At 40.2% G+C, this 20534-nt stretch overlaps 1 protein-coding gene across 2 annotated transcripts in view; it reads right to left on the bottom strand.

The window, feature by feature from the left end:
* The window catches only part of XPO5 (exportin 5), a 74431-nt gene that overhangs the window by 24108 nt on the left and 29789 nt on the right, over positions 1 to 20534 (bottom strand). For both annotated transcript variants that reach the window (XM_089529673.1, XM_089529674.1), the window contains exons 13-21: positions 18745 to 18873; positions 18222 to 18337; positions 16812 to 16967; positions 15305 to 15346; positions 14006 to 14095; positions 13245 to 13444; positions 10654 to 10753; positions 9333 to 9514; positions 1971 to 2071 (exon numbers count right to left, since the gene is read on the bottom strand). In XM_089529673.1, coding sequence (XP_089385799.1) covers positions 1971 to 2071; positions 9333 to 9514; positions 10654 to 10753; positions 13245 to 13444; positions 14006 to 14095; positions 15305 to 15346; positions 16812 to 16967; positions 18222 to 18337; positions 18745 to 18873 — 1116 coding nt within the window. The remainder of the gene's footprint in view (positions 1 to 1970; positions 2072 to 9332; positions 9515 to 10653; positions 10754 to 13244; positions 13445 to 14005; positions 14096 to 15304; positions 15347 to 16811; positions 16968 to 18221; positions 18338 to 18744; positions 18874 to 20534) is intronic.

Raw genomic sequence — 20534 nt, 5'->3', positions numbered from 1 at the left:
CAGTGGCTGCTGGTCTGTGGCAAATTTGCAAGAACCTGTGTGAATATCAAGATATGACACACACATGGTCCCAGTACTTGGCACACTGGAGAAAACAACAACAACAACACCTGTGAGTCTGTGACTTGAGATAAGACAGCATGAGAAGCTCTATCCTGGAACACAGATTCTGCTATTTTTAAAAGCTAAAAGGCAGAAGGGGGGGGGGAGTGCTGTTAGTGGGGGGAAAGTGAGTAGGGTTGGAGAACTAGAGATCCTTCAACTGTGGCCAGATACCACTTTCCATCAATTCTACAAGACTGGCCAATTATGAAAAATTGCAGGAGTAATGATTCCTCAGCATACAGAGGTCCTCAGGTTCTTCAGCCTGTGTATAGTTCTGTTCCAGGGGCTGGCAATAATTGGGAGATTAAAAATTCCATTGGCCCCTGAAGGGACTTTGGAGGGTTGCACCACTCATTTAAAAAAAATATTTGCCCTCAAATGCTCCGGGGGCATGTCTTCACATTTTTGGCCCTCTCTGAGCTTTCCCCCCAATGTTTCCTGTTAGAACAAAGTTTTTTCTGGGACCTAAAACTGACTAGCTGAGCCCCAAAATCCTTATTCCTGATGCATTTTATACAGCTCAGGTGCTGAAGGATGCAATTTTTACCTGTATACCGCTATGATCAACACGGAATAGTGGTTTATAAAAAAAAACTTATTATTATTATTATGTGGATGATCTTTCCTACTAAGTTATTTTACTAACAGACAAGGCTGAGCTGGAGTACTAATCAGAAAGTTGAGCTAACTATGATTACATGAGGGAGGTTTAGCTCATGTTTCTGAAAGAGATCACCCTTGTAAGATGCTTGGGGTGGAATCATTAAAGGAAAAAGAAGCAGCAAACATCTCCATCGAACTCATCTTGACTTCCAGCGCCTCAATTGTGGGCAGTAACTGTACAGAAGAACAGGTATTAAAGAGTTGATCAAAGCCTGGACAAATTTGTTCTCCTCTGACATGAATAACATAAATGTATATTCTTGTCAGTTACCACACCAGTTGCCCTATAATAATGGCCTTAACATTTGCCACTTTCTTCTGCCAGTAAATTGTACTTCATGTCACAATGGCCTGTTACAGACTGCCAAAATAAAGCTGCTTCGGGTCTCTTTGGAGGTATGCTATTTAAATGATGCATGGGTCCTAAGAGTCCGGAGGTCGCGCCAAAGCCACACTCCATTCCTAAGCACTGGAGTGCAGCTTTGGTGCAGCTTCCGGATTCTTAGGATGCATGCATCATTTAAACAGCATATCTCCAAAGAGACCTGAAGCAGCTTTATTTTGGCAGTCTGTAACAGTAAGCAAAAGTTGGGACTATTTTAAATATGTAGGTGAATAATTCTGTAACTTTTCTTACATGGACTTTAAGTCAGTCTGTACATATGCTCAAGTGCAGCTAAAACAATATGGATGGTTTTCAGCTGTGAGATTAGAAAAAAGAAAAGGGAAACAGCAGACACATTTTTCATTGAGAATGGAATAAATTTGTGGAAAGGAATAGTATCAAAGGAAAACTAGCAAAAAAAAAGTTGCTTCAGCCCCAACAGAGAATTGATCAAAAGACCTCATTACTGGGCATTAGGTTGGTTGTACTGTACTTCCTATCAATCCAAACAGACACAGCTTGGAAAATTAATTTTAAAAAGTTACAGTGGCTGTACTGGTTGGGGGATTCTGGAGTTGTGACCTAAATAACTTTTGCAAGCTCTCCAAAGGAATGAGCATGAGTGTAAACCTTTGGCATTTACCCAAGAAGGCCTACCTCTGATTCGCAGTAATCTAGGAAAACACAGCATTTGAATGTTTTCAACAGAGCCTCTCTGACCACAGTTAGTTTTTGCATTATTAAAAGGTTGCATCAACTGTAAAGATTAAAACATCACATGATTGCTAAAGTAACATGAATAGAAATAGGTACTTACCTAAAATGGCATTCTTTTCCACTTCCAGCATGTCTAAGGCTTTTGCAAAGTTTTCTCCCAATTTAGCCACTATCTCTGGTGTATACAGGTTGTTGTGAGTCCTGGAAGATAACATGGTATATTTCACAGTCAAAAGCTGTATCAACCAGCCACCTGGCAGTGGGAAACCACCTTCAGCTTGTGAACAGCTCCTGTATCTGAGGAGGAGGAAGGTGAGACCAAGCACTTGTGCATGGGATCTCCCTTCCTGACCAAGAAAAACACTAATTCCTTGGGGATTTGGAGAAGACTCCACTCTGTGTAGAGGGTAACAGCTGCTCTGCACAACAGTTACCCTCTGTTCACCTCATCTCAGCCCTCTGGAATGCTGGCTGCAGTGACCTGACTCCCACTGCTCCTTTAAGGATGGGTCATAGTCCCTAGAATGGCAGGTGGCACTGGATGAATGCAGCAGCTTATTCATATGCAGCTGTGTGTCACAGAGATGCCCCCTTGCAAAGGAGAACATCTCTGCACTGACCACACCATGCTGCAAGGGAGGGACCTCCATTCAGCTACGGGTGACTCCTCTCTTGCAATCCAGGGTAAACAAGGTTCCCTTACCAGCTAGATGTATCATCTGAGTGGGGGGAAGGGTCTCTGTCTCACCTACCTCTCTCCTTTGAGACCTCAGACCTCCACTCAGGGCTTCGGCAACTGCATACAGCACAAATTCTGTCACCAAGCAGCTCAACAACCTTCGCCAAAACTGCCACTGTACCTGCTGCTAGAAGTGATCAAGGGTAACTCAGTGTCTCCCCCTAGAGCAGCGTCTCCCCACAGTATGAGGGTGCAGGGGGAACAAAAGACTAGGATGCTGGGTGGTGGGGGCAGGCCTCTCAATTGCTCGCCAGAGTCTCAGCTTTCATATTAAGAAGTCTCTAGACTTGTGAAGAAAACCTTCAAGAACGTGACCAAAGTGCAACCAATGCAGCGATGTCTGCCTGAGCTTGCAGAGAGCCTGGAAGAATAGCTCTGAGGTGTGAACTGCCCATTCATGTCAAAAGGTGCTAACAGAGGCTGCAAGAAAGGAGAAGCATCATATTATGAAGACAGAGTAACTACTTGTTTTGGCTAAGCCTTTAAGCACCTTATTAGGGGCTTTATGGTATTATCATTTCTATCACCACCAAAAAAACCCTTAACTATTGGAAGTACAGGAAAATGCTCCCCTAAAGATCACATACATCCCAATATGCCAAGCAGAACCCCTTTCAGAATGCCAAATGGTATTTACTGAATTGGTTTTTCTAGTTTTAAAACAGCTTCTCCTTGTAGAGTTTTAACAAGTGCTATTTCTCTTTGGAAGTCTACTGTTTTAGCTAAGATGGTTTTTGAGCTAGATTTAAGATAAGAGTATGGTTTCTAAATTAGAGTAATTTCATCAATAATAAAGATGTGGCATGGGATGCATGGTTAATGCTATAATCTTATTTTTCTATACTATTATATGTCCAGCTCAGAGCTGAGACAGCTATCAGGAGAACCACAATGATACATGCTGGTCAAGGAGAGATTTGGTCACTTTCATCTCTGTGCGGTGTATACTGAAGAGTATGGGAATATCTGTGCTCAGTATTCTTATAATGGGATTGAATAAAATTCACTAAGGTGAGTTTTTAGCAACATATCTTGGAATCAGAATTGTACTAGGAGATGGGAAGCATATGCATTATCCACTAGGATAATGCTGCTGCTCCATATGTCAAGAAATAAATCTTTTAGCCCTACTATCAACCCTTAATTCTGACCAGAATTTTAGAACAGGAAATAGTGATTAACAGATTAAAAGTCATTTGACAGTCAACACATTAGGCACAGAAAAGAAGTCTCAAGCAAGAAGTACCACATTATAGTGCTCTGATGTCTTCTCTTGATTTCTGATAGTATTGAGTCAGCTATTTATTCAGACAGCTATTTATTGACTACTAGAAAACAATATAAGTCTTTCAGAATATAACAACATTGTATTGGCTTATTTCTCTTCCTCTCATGAAGCAGGGCTATTGCACCATTCCATGCCAGTGACATCTTATTATTTCATATATACTTCATGTCCTTTTATTTGCTACTGCTCTTGGGAACACCGATTAGATTTGTAACAGTAATTTAACATGTTGTAAAAGCCTAAATACACTGAAGGCACCAGATCCTCTCTGATCTTAGAAGCTCTGGTTAGTACTTGGATGGGAAACTACCAACGAATAGTAATAATTATAAGGAAACTGTCAACACTGTCAGCATTTCTCAAGGCCACGTGTATATACAGTTTTTGAAACAGAATGAAAATACAAATTGCACAAAGAAATAAAGTTGCCTGGAAGTCATGACTTTATCTCTTCTGCAGCAGCTTATTCAAGGTGCCATCAGCAGTTCCCCAAACCTGTTACCTGTTTACAGTACCTTAAAAAGTATTTTTCTCCCACATCCCCACCCACTGTCACAGGCTGCTCTTTCAGCACATTCTCAATATTAACAGGGGAGCATTAAGGAAAAGGAAATAGTTTCTATAGGCTGCAGAGCAACTAGGCAGTCTTGTTTTGCTATTCAGGGTGATTGGTTCTGTTACAGCATACAGAGATCATAGACACAGGAGGTGATAATGAGTAAGCAGAAAGGGTATCACAAATGCACAAAAGGAACCATTATTCTGGGTCAGAATCTTCTAAGGAAATAAAACCGCAACAAAAGAAAAGCAGAGATTTGGTTACAGAAACATGAAGTCTAGAGTATATGTAGGCCCCTCATTGGACTCCAAAGGGCCACAATCTGTTGCCAAACGATTTTTTTAAAAAAATCAAAATATTACCCTCCACCCTGCTTCCTCTATGGGACATGGAATCATTTTGCCATGTTTTAAACTCCCCGCCCCCAGATGCTTTAGTCTCAGGAGAGACTTTTGTTTTGTGAAAAAAATACTAAAACTGCTACATATGGAGGAAGCAGAAAAACAACCAAACTGTTCCCTACTTCTGTTCTTCTAAGTATTTTTCTTGCAAGGGCCCCTATGGGCCTCAAAATAGTCTTGGGGGCACATGTGGCCCAAGTGCCACTGTTTTCCCATCCTGTACTAAAGGATAAGGTATGTATTCTAAGTACACAAGGCAACAGAACATACTAGATACATCCACAACGATGCAGATAAGGAGCCTGCTAGATAATTAGACCAAAACCAAAGTTGGATTCCTTACATAAAAAAGCTTTCAAAGGTCTAAACTAATTAAAAGAAGGCTATATACAATTAAATGGTCATGTTCCCAAAGACACAGCAAAGAAAGCTTTACACATATAACTTACCTTCATGCAGACTTTTAGCTGTATCCACAGCTTCATCTGTCACACAGAGCACAAGGTACCATGCAAGAAACCCAAAGAAGAACAAGTGCAACCATTTACTTGACATTCTGATCACCCTTCTGCAGTCTTAGATGGCAGCCATGTACTGTGGCCAAACACTACCTATTTGCATCCACTCAGGATCAAATGGTCAGAATACAAATTCTTTTGAATTTTAATACATTGGTATTGTGCAATTAAAAAGAAAGAATGTACATAATTCAGGTGAGTAGCACTTAATAGTTTTATTGTAGCATATACACTCAGCTGGTGTGCACTTGCCAAAGGATGAACTGGGGGAGTGGAAATGTATCACTTAAAAATACAAGAAGAAAGAGAATCAATTTGGAATGTTTCCCCATGTAAACCACCACCACCACCACCACCACCACTTTGCATGGAAGAATACCATATGGTAGCTTTCCTCACTGCTAACCATCTATTATCCCCTCTGTTATAAACCGCCCGGATTCCCAGTGATTGGGCGGCATATAAATCAATCCTATATTATTATTATTATTATTATTATTATTATTATTATTATTACTTTTATCCTCCCAACAATCCTGAAAGATAGGTCAGGCTGAGACCTTGTGACTGGCCCAAATCCACACTTTGAGTTTCATGGCTCAGTAGGGATTTGAACTTGGATCTTCCAAGATACAATTCAACTACTGAACTACTACTACAATGCAAGATGTAATCTACCACCTAGTATCAAGTGATACAATCCATTTTATCGCCTCTGATTTGCTCACCTTGATCTGTATAATATTCAGGCAGAGCTATAGACTCTTACACAGAGACCAAAAAACTTGAAATAAGAAAAGTCACCTCTTTTGATGAGCTGAGGCTAATTTAACTACAGTTGGCCCTCCACATTTGTGGGCTTGACTTTTGACTTTTTGATTATTCACAGATTATCTGATGCAGCCTCCAATGATTTCTTGCACTCTACTAAGCCAACCCTCTCTGCCAAAATTCCCTGATTTCTTCCATAATATATTAATAACTCCCTCCTTTGTTGTCTTTGTTGCCTGTTCATCTCTGTTCAACTGCTAACCTGAGCATCTATGTTTTGGTCTACAGCCAGAAAGATTAACTCACCCTCTCCTACATGGGAAATATTAATGTGAGAGTACAAGAGGAAGACCCCCCCCCCCAATCCTCTAAAAAAGTTTTTCTTACATTGACAACTCTCACAGTCCCTCAATCGCCCCATGAGAGGCATTTAGCTGCTCTAATTAGGAAGCAACCAACTGGCTGGCATCTAATCTACTTACATTATTTGCTTTTACAGAAGAGCTCCACTGTCTACAAGTAATATCAAGGGAGCCATCTCAAACTGTGACCAATTAATCATTTATAAAATGCATTTGTAAAATCACTGCCCCCCTCTCAGCCACTGAAAGAGTTTAAATCACATATCACTAGCCTGATGACCTCCAGATATTTTAGACGAGTGCTTCTTAAGCTACCTGGTGTGGGAGACCAGTAGCGTTTCTCTCCAGTATGCCAGAGGCTGGTGTTATACTTTTTTCCAGTGCCTACAATTGATCTTTTTTCTTTCCTAGAAAGTTGCTAGAAAGTCACACAGAACTCCAAGTGGGCCCAACCAAAGGTCAGAGATTTACCTTTTGCCTGAAAACCATAAATAATGGAGGCTTCTAAGTGAATTTCTATTATTCCATTCTATAGGTATACATCTCTTACTTAGCATTGCTGTTTCATGCCTGGTGGATGATACTGAGACAAACAAGAACACTCAATGAATACCCTGCTAAGCATAACCTGTTACTTATGGGTCTCCCCACTTCTATCTAAAAGCTCTCTAATCCCATCTCCATCTTTAGTCAGAAAACAATATGCATTTCACTACAACTCAGTTCAAAGATGGATCATATAACATTTTCCTGTCTAAGAATGCCCATCTCCCAGATGTTCCTAGGTATCAGAAGACAGTCACATGGCAATAATACCAATGAGAACCATTTTGACTGGAGTTGCAGATCAACATTTTTTTAGAGGACTACATGCTCCCCACCTCAGCTTTTGATGATAATGTGATATACAATCATATAGAATCATAGAGTTGGAAGAGCCCGTAAGGGTCATCCAGTCCAACCTCTGCCATGCAGGAAATCTCAATGAAAGCATCCCAGACAGATGGCCATTCAGCCTCTGTTTAAAGACTTCTAAGGAAGGAGACTCCACTACACACCAAGGGAGTGTGTTCCACTGTCGAACAGCCTTTACTGTCAGGAAGTTCCTCCTAATGTTGAGGTGGAATCTCTTTTCCTGTAGCTTGCATCCACTGCTCCGGGTCCTGTTCTCTGGAGCAGCAGAAAACAAGTTTGTTCCCTCCTCAATATGACATCTCTTCAACTATTTAAACAGGGCTATCATATCACCTCTTAACCTTCTCTTCTCCAGGCTAAACATCCCCAGCTCCCTAAGTTGTTCCTCATGGGGCATGGTTTCCAGACCCTTCACCATTTTAGCCACCCTCCTTTGGACACTCTCCAGTTTCCTTTTTAAATTGTGGTGCCCAGAACTGGACACAATATTCCAGGTGGGGCCTGACCAGATCAGAACAGAGTGGAACTATTACTTCCCTTGATCTAGACACTATACTTCTATTGATGCAGCCTAAAATCGCACTGGACTTGTTAGCTGCCACTTCGCACTGTTGACTCATGTTCAACTTGTGGTCTACTTGGACTCCCAAATCCCTTTCACATGTAATCTTGTTCAGCCAGGTGTCACCCATCCTATATCTGTTCATTTCATTTTTCCGCCCTAAGTGCAGTACCTTGCATTTCTCCGTGTTGAATTTCATTTTGTTAGCTTTGGCCCAGCTTTCTAGTCTATTCAGGTCATTCTAAATTTTAATCCTGTCCTCTGGGGTGTTAGTTACTCCTCCTAATTTGGTGTCATCTGAAAATTTGATAAGTATACCCCCAATTCTGTCATCCAAGTCATTGATAAAGATGTTGAATAGCACTGGGCCCAGGACAGACCCCTGTGGGACCCCACTGGTCACTTCTCTCTAGGATGAAAAGGAGCCATTGTTGAGCATCCTTTGGGTTTGGCCCGTCAACCAATTACAAATCCATGTTTAACAGTTACGTTGTCTAGCCCACATTTCATTAGCTTGTTTGCAAGAATGTCATGGGGAACCCTGTCAAAAGCCTTACTTAAATCAAGATATACTATATCCACAACATTCCCTTCATCTATCAAGCTGGTAATTTTATCAAAAAAAGAGATTAGATTTGTCTGGCATGACTTCTTTCTCTGAAACCTGTGTTGACTTTTTGTGATCATGCCATTGTTTTCTAGATGTTCACATACTCTCTGTTTAATGATCTGCTCTAGAATCTTTCCTGGTATAGATGTCAGACTAAATGGATGATAATTGTTGGGATTTTCTTTTTTTTCCTTTTTGAAGATGGGAACGTTTGCCCTCCTCCAGTCTGTTTGGACTTCTCCTGTTCTCCAGGAGTTCTCAAAGATTATTGCCAATGGCTCTGATATTACAACTTCATCAGTGAAGGTAAGATCTCAATTTGATCATTTCCCCCCACAGGTGCATAAGAAACACACAACAATGTTACCAATAAACTGAATTTCAGAAGACTCATTGTGAAGCTGAGCACGTGAAAGAAGCTTCCATTCCGACTTAAAGAGAAGGGATAGAATGCACAATACCAAAGAGCAAAAGCAGCTTGACAAAAGTTGAAAGTGGAGGAAAACATGCTACAAAAGGCTTGGTTTAATTTGTTTAGCAAACCTTGGAGATACCTGTCAGAACTCAAATGCAGAAAAGGCAGGGTAGAACTGAGAGTTCCTTTCCCTTTATCTACATCATAATGCTGCTGTGTGAAAAGTGCTTTAGCTTATCCTTTCACTAGTTTTAATGGTGAAATGTGCTTTTCAGAGTTCCACTACACATGTTATTTTTACTAATATGCTACATTGACCCACCTTATAAGAGCAAGCAAGTTGTCGAAAAATTTCAGGACCTGCACAGAGCAAGGGTTACGGTAGATTGGATTTCCATTAGACATGTACCCAACCACAAATCCTCCAGCCTTTGCCTCTTCCAAGGAAGCGGGCCAACAAGCACGTTTTACAACTCCCAGAATAGTATATACACAAAAACTTATCTGCAGGGAAACAAACAAACAAAAAACCATAGAAAGAATTGTTTTTAGACTTTTCACTGTAAAAACAGAAACATGTTTCCCTTAGAACACACCAAAATAATTCTAAGATACTATTTCCCTCTACTGTGATCAATTATTTTGTGACAGATCCCCTTCCCCAGGCTGGCCCCACAGTTCCAACCCTTGGGATTCTGCCACTCAGCCTGCCCTTCTTCCCCTCTTAATCTCTTCTTGGATTTGGCCTCAGGGTGATTCTTTTACTGTGGACCTGTGGCTGTATTGCTCTGGTGGGTTGGTATTGGTATACATAGCCTGACTCTTTATCAGGCTTGACAAAGAAAGCCAATGACTGTTTTAAAACAACAAGTATAGGTTTATTGGAGCACAGTAAGACAAGACATGAACATTTGAATATTCTATTCTTTTATGTTACCAGATTCATTTTCTCCTTCTGACTGGATATTCTCTCTCTCTTCAATACAAACTCTGTCAGAATCCACAACCTCTCTCTCTCTCAACTCCAAGCCCTGTCTCTGTGTCATCTTCTTCCTGTGTGGCTTCTCTTGGAGACCAAACTCTGTTTTGTTACAATTATTTTAACCCACGTCCCCCTTTATAGCCCTCCCCTGAGCTGTGACTGGCTGCCCTCAAGCCATGTTTACCTACCATATCATTCACAACGGTGATCTGGAAAATACACATTAACCCATACATCCATAATCATGCATGTTGAACATGTTATGCCTATTTTATCATGTATATAAATGGGAAACTTCACCATACCTGAAAATGGATATGGCTTTCCCACCTGGCATTGAAATCCATATAACAAAATTGATATACATAAAATATTCAGAACAGAGCCCCCCATGTATGGTACTTTTTATTCTAGTTTCCTTCAGGCATCTTAATTCCCAAATATCCCATCGCTCTATAAGATGTTAAAAAGATTTTTGTTTTTTTCCCCAGAATGCAATGATATAGGAAACTGTTGCTATACAAACCACAACAAAACTATTACTACAAACACACCAAGGTAGAAGTCATACCTTTGTGCAATAACATAATTATTGAATCTGTACAAGAGTACAACAAAACATAAGAGAACAAAATTGTTCACTCAGATTGTTACTACTTACTCTAGAACGGTTCAGGCCACAGGTATCTTCTGTGACTGGATGAGTAATTCTGTTATCAGCGCCAACATAGCGGATAAAATCTTCAGAATTCATCAAGACTCTGCAGAATAAGATAGAAATGTCTTGAGTCAGGAAGATGCCTATGTACAGGCACAAATCTCCTTTGTTCCAAGTATACTCATTCCTCCATATTTGAGGCTTTGATATTTGTGGATTTGATTAATATGTTCTTTCTAGGAATATCTAGGTCCTCCAATGCAACTCTATGGTCAACTTTAACTAAAAGTCGCACTGAAAGACCTAGAGATTCCTAGAGAGAATACTCCACTAGACGTTTGTAGCTCCTCCAGTGCAATTCTATAGTCAGTGTCTATCGGACGTAATGGAGGATGTAATGGAGGACCTAGACTAGAGATTCCTAGAGAGGTGTCCTCTGTTAAAAACATGGTGTTTTTGTTATTTGCGGTTTTCCCATATTCACGGGGGTCTTGTGCCCCTAACCCTAGTGAATACGGAGGAACAAGTAATCAATTGAACTAGTCCATTTATCATGGAGGTCCATTTTTTTTTGGCAGAAAAGGAAACAAACAAGTCTAAACTGACTTGTTCTAATTAAACAGAACCCCTCTATTGTTACATTCCAATAATAACACTCATCCCACCAGGTTTCAGTGATGCCTATTATACTGTATTTGGTTTGTTGTGCTAGTTCAAGTTCATCTTGTTCATGTCACATGCTCTGTGCATTAGTGTAGAGACATCTAAGACCATGGGGTGTCCTCCCTTGCTGCCTACGTAAAGCAGCAAGGGGCGCATCCCATGATCTTAGTCTTCTGATTTTTTGACTGCAGTCTCCATGCTGATTAATGACTGACTGAACCAAGGTATGAAAAAGCTTCAACAATTTCAATGTCTTCATTGTATACTTTAAGATTATGTAAATCATCTGTGGTCATTATTTTTCTTTTTTAATGTTCAATTATAAACCTGCCTTTGCACTTTTTCCTTTACTTTCTTCAGTAATTATTACAAGCATTTGCTATTTGCTACTAGTAATATTGTATCATATGCACATCTTAAACTGTTGATGTTCCTTCTTCCAATTTTTACTCCTCTTTCCTCCAGAATTGCCACCTCTGCTTTAGGCTGATTGACATTTGCCCACTGGGAAAAAACTTACTAGTAAAAAGCAGATCTCAAGCCCATTCCAAATATGTTCTCTCTCTCTCTCTCTGTGTGTGTGTGTGTGTGTATCTATATCTATATCTCAGAAGTCACAACAGAATATATTCATTTATTTTCACACTTCTCACTTTTAACTGAGAAGAATCTTTTGAATAATCTGTTACATATATGAAATTCCTAACTGTCATGGCTCCACTCTGTGGAATCCTGGGATCTGTAGTTTTGGTGCAGTATTCAGCCTGTTGATGCACCCTGGGTCCCAAAGTGGCTTGCAAAAAGAATGAAGTGGTGTGAACAATGCTGCAGTTCTTATTTTCCACAAGAATATTCTCCATAATAGCCAAGTGTCTTGTTTCATATTCTGCTACCATAAGCTGCTGTTAAAAACTGATCCCCCCCAACAACAATGGTCCCAAGCAGCCGCATCCACTGGCTTCATTTTTATAGGCAACAATTAAGTCGGCTAATATAGGCGCGGTGCAGTCTGCAGCTGCCCCTTTTATCTCTGGGTTGGAGGCAGGGCAGCCTCACCAGCAGCCCTGCGGCCCCAATCCGGAGTTTTTCCAGACCATGGAGAAGCAGCAAAATGCAACTTCTCCATGGTGTGGAAAAGGGGTGTCCTTGGGGCTTCATGTCCCTCGACACCCCAGGAACCAGAGCCATGGGAGAAAGGGGCCGGCCAGCCCCTTTCTCCCTGGCATTGTTCCCACAGCCGTTTGGCTGCTGTGGGAACGATGCGGCTCCCAAAAGGAGCTCCGTTTCGGAGCTCTGTTCCGCGCCACACCCAAGCTGCCATAAGCAGCCTGGGGCTGCGTGGAGACGTCACGCACATGCCATACCGTTTGGACGCGGCGTGTGTGTGACATAATTATGCCATCCCCTTTGTAGATGGAAGGCCGCTGCCACATACTAGGGTTGTGGGCTGTGCGGATGCTCCACCCCCACGCAACCCTAGTATGTGGCGAGGCTGGCGCAAAGCACCGGTCTGGATTAGGCCATAAAAAGACTACAATACACTGAAAGGCACTGAAAACTGTGAAGTGGAGGCCAAAATCTAGCACCTAGACTTTGAACATGGAGGAGCTCAAACTGAGAAACCCACTCAGGGTTATTCCCAGGATTCCACACTCTGTACAGCCTTTTTTTCTATCCTTTTCTTTTTGTGGGGAGAAATTTTGAATGTCACTTCTGGGTTTAGTCTTTGTACCATTTTTCTTTACATCAAATAAAAGTCTGCAACAGGCCACAGAACAATATGCCCTAACAAGGTACCCACAAAAAAAGTGTGATTTACAGGTTACAATAAAACAACTAATTTTAAGATTCACCTACTCCAATGGCCTGTGCAGCTCTGTAATTATACTGCAGTGTGCTATACTAGGGGGAAATGCACAATATTTTTGTACCTTTTCATCTCTTCAGAAAGCCACAGGGTAACAACAGGAGACATTAGTTCTTCCAAGAAGACCTTCTGCCGCTCATAATCCTTGAATTGGTTGCTAATAAGGACCAGGGCTTCCATAAGAGCACACTTCTCCATCTGGGTCAGGAGCAGTTCATTAGACAGCAGCTGCTTCACGTGGTTATACAGCATGTCAAAGTTTGGCTAAAGGGACAGATTCAAGTTTCAGACAACCAAAGTAACAAACAAGATGACTTCTGATTTCATGCTGAGAGAATATTTGAATATCTAAGGCTGCTTCAGTTACAAGATATTTAACAGACTATGATTACTGTGGGAAATACTAACATTATTTGAAGCAAATATTTAACGTATGGATATAACATATCACCCAATTACATTTCTAAAATGCTTTTACACTTATGTCTAATGATATTCACCCATTACATTTGCTCTTACAGTAAGGAACTGCTCAAGGCCCAAGCCTTCAATTTCAAGCTCCCACATCCATAAATAACTCTTAAGTCTCCTCTATTATTAAATTTCTCCTCTTCCACAAGACTTCCGGAATCAATGAAAGATAGATGCAGTGATCAATATCTTTTCTAACCTTAATATTTAGACACAGCAGAATCACTGCTTAAACCTGTTCTTTTTCACAATAAAGGAAGCAATCTGATCACAGGAAGCTTTAAAACACAAAGAGTTTAAAGCCATTTCAGTTACAGCAATTGCTCCACATAGTGTACAAATTCAATTATGTACCAGCACAAGCTCTGGGTAATCCCGACACATCTTGATGATGGAGGAACAGGCATGTCGTCTCACATTCTTCACCGCACGGGTTCTTGGGGCCTGAGAAAGCCAAGAAATGAAAAATTAGAATAGTATATTATTTACACGCTTTAACAAAACCATAATTTTGAGCCTCTTTAATTGTTTAACAAGTCATATTCAGTAGTAGCTTTTTTTCAAACAGCTTCATTTATATACCGCTTCATGCTGAACTAACAAGTGTCTAAGCAGTTTACAACTGTAAGCTACTTGCCCCAACAATCTGGGTACTCATTTTAGTAACCTCTGAAGGATGCAAGCCTGAGTCAAGCTTGAACCCTTTCGCTGGTATTGAACTCGCAACCTTATGGTTTTGAGTGAGTGGCTGCAGTACAGGCATTTAAACACTGCGCCACTAGGGCTCTCTTTTCAAGGTACTAAACAAAAAGTTATAACTCCAGGTCACAGCAACAAAGAAAGCAGCCTTCTTAAAATGGTTTTTAAAACATTTAAAACATTTTTCAGGAACACTTAACAGGAAGTATGAACAGTATAGAAACACTACTAAGATGTTCTTGGATGTCATCCAAACCTGGACAGAATTTAATATAGTACACTCTGATTCTGTTAGCTTACTGTAAGGGAGGAGGCACAATACACAAACACATCTGTATAATATATTCAATTTTTGCCAATAACAGGTAAGGGCAGATACCTACAGGGTGTTTAAATCCATGACCTGACCACTGGTAACTATATTCATCTGCTCCTCTAATATCTAATACAATATCATTGAAGGACTTACTTTCGGGGTGGGGACTAAAGACTTATTTTTTAAAAAATGCAAATTTCACAGGAAACTGGGGTTCCACACTCAGTAGAAAAAGTATCTTGAAACACTTATTATTTACCATTTTGTTACGATAGTTTTCTCTAATACTATTTACACATTCAATATATACCATATAGCCAACTTCATGCCATGATGGAGATGTACTGAATAACATGTGTGGCTAATACCAAAGTTTGGCACCTCAGAGGCCTAATGCAAGAAATGCTGTTCAAGTATTAATTTACTATATTGATTTTTAGCCTGAAACACCTGGATCTCAATGGCTTTAGTAGCATGTGTATGTCCAATCACCAAGGTACTTGGGCTCATTCCAAACTTACAACAGCGCCTGATGAGTCTGTTATGAGCTAACCACATAAGATAACATTTTGCTTTGTAACTGCAATTAGGAAGCTTCAGCAATAAATTTTAGTGCAACATAACTGAAATGAACTTACTTTACTTTCTTCTACGACTTCAAAGGTAACAGAGGCAAAAAGCTATGGGAATAAGAGCAAAAATTATTCTTCATTCTCTATCGTGTGTTTTTCACTGATCGCCAATCTATGCACATAATCCAAGAACATTTTAAAAATTAGAGTAGTTCTTCCTATGTGTAAATTAGCTCAATATTTTGGTAGAGAATAAGAATTTCATAAAGTGGGCATCATCCCTTAACAGTTACAACACAGACACACTCTACAACTCTTACATTGACTCTCTTTACAAATAAGTTTAGCAGAGTTCTTCCATTGTTTCACTTTAGAACTGAATGGTTACCAATGAATATGAAAATAAACTAGTAGCAATACAGAATTAAGTATTGCACCTCAGGTCACCTAACACCAAAGTCCTCACCTACATCTCTTCTTCCTTCTACTACCCATAAATTGTGAAATTTGTCTCTGAAAAAGTTGGCTTCCAAAACATATTGGCTCTGTTTGAGCAGCCACATAACTTGTTATTACTAAAAAGCTCTACCCCTTCTTTTTGTTGTCTTCAGTTCAACTCCTGGAGAGGGAACCTTGAACAAGTTACTCTATTTTAATTGGTGAGAAGGTAAGGGGACATATGAGGAGAGGTTCCAGGACAGGAAGAACTTTACAATTTAATTCCAGCACCTGGAAAAAGATCAAGTGTAGCACAACAAAAGTGGTTACATATACCTTTTCCCTGCCTCGAGGATGTGGGAACTTATCAGTGTTTTAGCATAGCTTAAGGCCTGAGACAGACAGGTGGGAAGCAGCATGGTGCCGCTGATTCTAGGGTTTGGGTGCACGCAACAACCGCACACTCCCAAACCCTAGTCTGTACAGATGCCGCCATCATGGCGGGCTCCTGTCCATACGGGGGACGGCATGATGATGCCACCGCCATACAGTGACCAGACTTTGCTGGCAGGATGCGGCATCATAGGGCTGTATTGCAGCCCTTATGACACATCAAAAAAGGAGCCTCGTAGAGCTATGCTAAAATGCTAATAAGTTCCCACATCTGCAGCACAGACGTGGGGCTTACAGGCGTGGCTTCTAGCCGCCCGTCTGTACTTCCTCTAAGTTTTTGAGATATCTTCATCTCAGTATAAAGCACACTGTAATAGTCAATCTCAGAGGTTTCAAAGTAAGGGTGAGGTTAGTTATCCTTCTGTTCTAAGAAGAGCTGTACCCAAATGCAATACAAGTCCTCTTAGCTAAAAGTGGCACTTGCATCTCCAGGTGTAGCACTGGTTCAGAAGTGCCCTAAGAGTAGGAACATGTTGTGAAAGACCAATAACAACCCCCATGTTGTTGACTACAGAGCACATTACTCCTCTCAGCATAACTGGTCTCTGCTGTAGTGTATCTATCTCTTTAGAACCTTTTCCCATGCAACTTTTCAATATATAGAAAATTCACAGATATGGATTTCTGTGCTATAACTTCTCAAAATGATACCCCTCAAAGAGGATAGCACAGAATTACTTACCTTAGAAAGAACTTCTGGAAGATATTCAGGCCTGTACGTGACAAATGGAAAGAGTGCTGAGACATTAGAAAGAACACAGGACAGGATGAGGGGGTCCTTTGTTTCAAAGCGAAGGACAAGCTGCAGAAGCTCTATGCCATCTGACACTGGGATCTCCTGGAAGAAGAAAACAATATTAATATTTGTGTCCAGAAAATTCAGAAGGCTCACCTTAACAGAAACCTCTTAACACTTGCAGAAATGCAACTTTTAATTATCAAACTTAGGGCCTGAACAGACAGGCCAAAATAAAGCTGCTTTGGGCCACTATGGAAGTGTGCTGTTTAAATGATGCATGCGTTCTAAGGGGCTGGAAGCCACATCAAAGCTACGCTCCAGCCCTGAGGACTGGAGCGCAGCTTTGGTGCAGTTTGTGGCCTCTTAAGATGCACGTGTCATTTAAACAGCACACCTCCAAAGTTGCCAAAGCAGCTTTATTTTGGCCTGTCTGTTCAGGTCCTTAGATGAAAGGTATTCTCTTGCACAAAGTACTACAGACAAATTATTACAAGGTATTTCAAGACATGGATATGAATTAACATAACTTCAATAAATGATTCAGTGGAGAAATTGTGAACCACTGTATGTGGAGGCTCACCATGACCGGAATGTTATCGCTTCTTTTCTGGAGAGCTTTTAAAGACATGTTTCTGCACAGCTAAAAGTATTTAGCAATAACAGCACAGCTGATTCATTTAATCTACTGTTTAGCCTTCACCACCAAAATATTCTAATTCTAATATTGTGTGGTGTTTGAGCACATTTCAAAAATGGGGAGGAGGAAGACATTCTGAAAAGATTTACTTTGTTCAGGCATAACAAAGAGAAATCACAGGACAGCAGCACTGTGGCAGCTGAATTTGAAAATACTAACTTGCAGTTTTTGATTGCAAATGTTGTTCTACTCTCTCTAGCTCATTTTATTCCCTCAGCTAATTAACCTCCTAACTTAATCCTTAGAAGAGGCTTGAACTGAATGGAAATGAAATTCATGTTACCCCATTATGCAATTGTTGCTGTACAACCGGCCAAACCCAAGTTCAGATACTGTCCTACCTTGCATAGGCTTAACCACAAGTATGGGAGAGCAGTTATACAGTGATGCCTATGGTTTATACTTGAAGCTTTCTATCACAGAACTGGAACAAACAAGATGTTGCTACATTTTTCTATTCTCTTCTGCATTAAAATAGTAAACTTAAAATACTTATTTAAGATAGTATTTCCCAAAGGAAAAAGACAATTATAAATACAACCTAGGGTCTATTAGTGTAGACTAGTACCTCCACGGCATGATTTCAAGAGACAATGTTGTCACAGTAACACAAACAAGGATGGAGACAAATCATATAAAAGGTCTGGGTTACATACTTCCTTTTCCAGGGTCCGGAACACTGGACTAATAATGCTCTCCAAGAAAAATGTCATAGCATCCCATTGCACAAAGGCAGGAGAAAAAATGGAACAGTGGCTTTCATTGGTTTTAGCTATGAAAAGAAACAAAAGGAAAACATTAGAAAACTTTTGGATTAGTACTAATGTAAAACCATACTTAGATAATTAACAGTGCAAGAAATCCTTGATAAACTGTCAGACTGTGAATGCTTCCTAGAAATAAATACATTTATAAAACTTCTAACCTCATTTTACAGGAAACACTAGTTGAGTTTGACACTAGTTTTTCCTGTAAAAAGCTGTTTTTGCAGCATATGCTACTTTCACTAATAAGTGAACCAGGAAGGAAGCTATGTAAAGGTTAGAGATTTCACACAACAGGCTGAATAATCATAATGAGATTTTAAAGGCTCACATATCAAAATGGAAAAATTTTTAAAAAAATTAAGAGAAAGAAAAAGAAGCTTGTGAACCACTGCTAAAGTGTGGGGAAACTTACAGTTCGTGGGTCCAGCCTCCACAGGAGTGGACAGCTGGTATTTCAGCCATTCACCAGCCATTTGGAAGCCAGTCCGAGGGTCCAGTCGACATGCCATTCTGATTACCGATCCCTGTTGTGCACGAAAAGCTGTAAGAGAAATGAAACAGCTCAGAAACAGCTAAAGAAACTTTGATAAAAAAGGTATCTTCTCTCTCAAATCCTGTTTTGGAAGCATTTACTGCTGTTGTTCAATCTGCCTATGAAGGAAAAACTAGGATTAGTTTTCTTTTCTGAATACTTGTATTCTCAGTTCAGCACTTGGATAAGTACATCAGAAGTTATTATTATTATTATTAACCTTTATTTATAAAGCGCTGTAAATTTACACAGCGCTGTACATGCAATCTTTTTAATTGGACGGTTCCTGCCCTTAGGCTTACAATCTAGAAAGACACGACACAAAAGGAGAAGGGAGTGGTGGTGGGGAAAGGGCCTTTCTAGTAGGATAATACATATAAAATACATAGCAATACAGGAAATGATTCAACAAACAGACAACAAAAGAGCATCAAATAGCAAGTGACAATTATGCAATGCCTGGCAACGCTTCTCTGAACAAGATGGTCTTCAGCTCCGTTTTGAAGCTGGTTAAAGAAGTGATGACTCTTGTTCGCGGGGGAAGAAGGTTGCAGGAGTGAGGGGCAGCGAGTGAAAAGGGGCGAATCCGAGATGGGGCAGAGGAAATCCTGGGCTGGGACAGCAGACCTTGACTACCAGAACGGAGGGCCCTAGTTGGAAGGTGAGGAGAAATAAGGTCTGATAAGTAAGGAGGGGCCAGCCCATGGAGGGCTTTAAACGTTGAGAGCAGGAGCTTATACTGAATGCGGAAAGGGAGGGGGAGTCAGTGAAGGGATGCCAACACAGGAGAGATGTGGTCAGAGCGGTGGGTGGATGTGATAATGCGTGCAGCTGAATGTTGGACAGAAATTAAAGGACGGAGGTGAGAAAGAGGAAGCCCAGCCAGGAGGAAGTTTGAGAAATAATGTATATATTTGAGAAATAAAGTACATATCCTACCGATCTAGACCTTTTTGTATCTTTTCAGAGTTTCCTACTGGTCCACAACTAATTATGACAATGGATTTGCATCAACTAGGCAATAGGAACCACAGGCCAACAACCAAATGGATAAAAACAGGGTTGAAAATAACCTTTCAGTGCTGGTTAACTTCAATAAAAAGATTCTCCCTAAAATCTAAACAATTTGAATTTAAATAATTTAAACAATCAGGCAAACTGCATTAAAGGGCTGATCTCCAATATATGTAGTATGACTCATAACAATTTCATTCATCTCAAATTTTGTTTCCACAGACATACTGTATGAGGTCTTGGCATATGAGCTGAATTATAGCATGAAGAAATATATGCATGTACCTATCTAGCTATCTTCAAGAGTTTTGCCAAGTTTATTATCTCCACAGAATTCACTATTACAGGTTGAGAATTTCTATAATCAGAAGATATCACATTATTTTTTTAAAAATAAGTTTGACATGGAATTAAATTCATTAAATTAAATTCTGGAAAAATTACTAAACTCAACAGCAGCATTCAATTGATCGAAACTGTACAGCATTTGACTTGAATGACCCAATAACATAGCTGTTAATTCAGCAGCTACTGCTTTCCTTACAATTGTTTGAAAGTTAGTAGAAATAAGTAGCAGTCACACTGTATTAAATTTATGGAATGCACAATCTAAGGCAACTAGGTGCATACATTATTATTGCCTCTGGCTAACACAT

This window comes from Sceloporus occidentalis, unplaced genomic scaffold (assembly GCF_023333645.1).
Source record: "Sceloporus occidentalis isolate IW3139 unplaced genomic scaffold, rSceOcc1.0.p SCAF_6, whole genome shotgun sequence".
Lineage (NCBI taxonomy): Eukaryota > Metazoa > Chordata > Lepidosauria > Squamata > Phrynosomatidae > Sceloporus > Sceloporus occidentalis.
The sequence above is the reverse complement of the archived record's forward strand: the minus strand, read 5'-3'. Positions and strand labels throughout refer to the sequence as shown.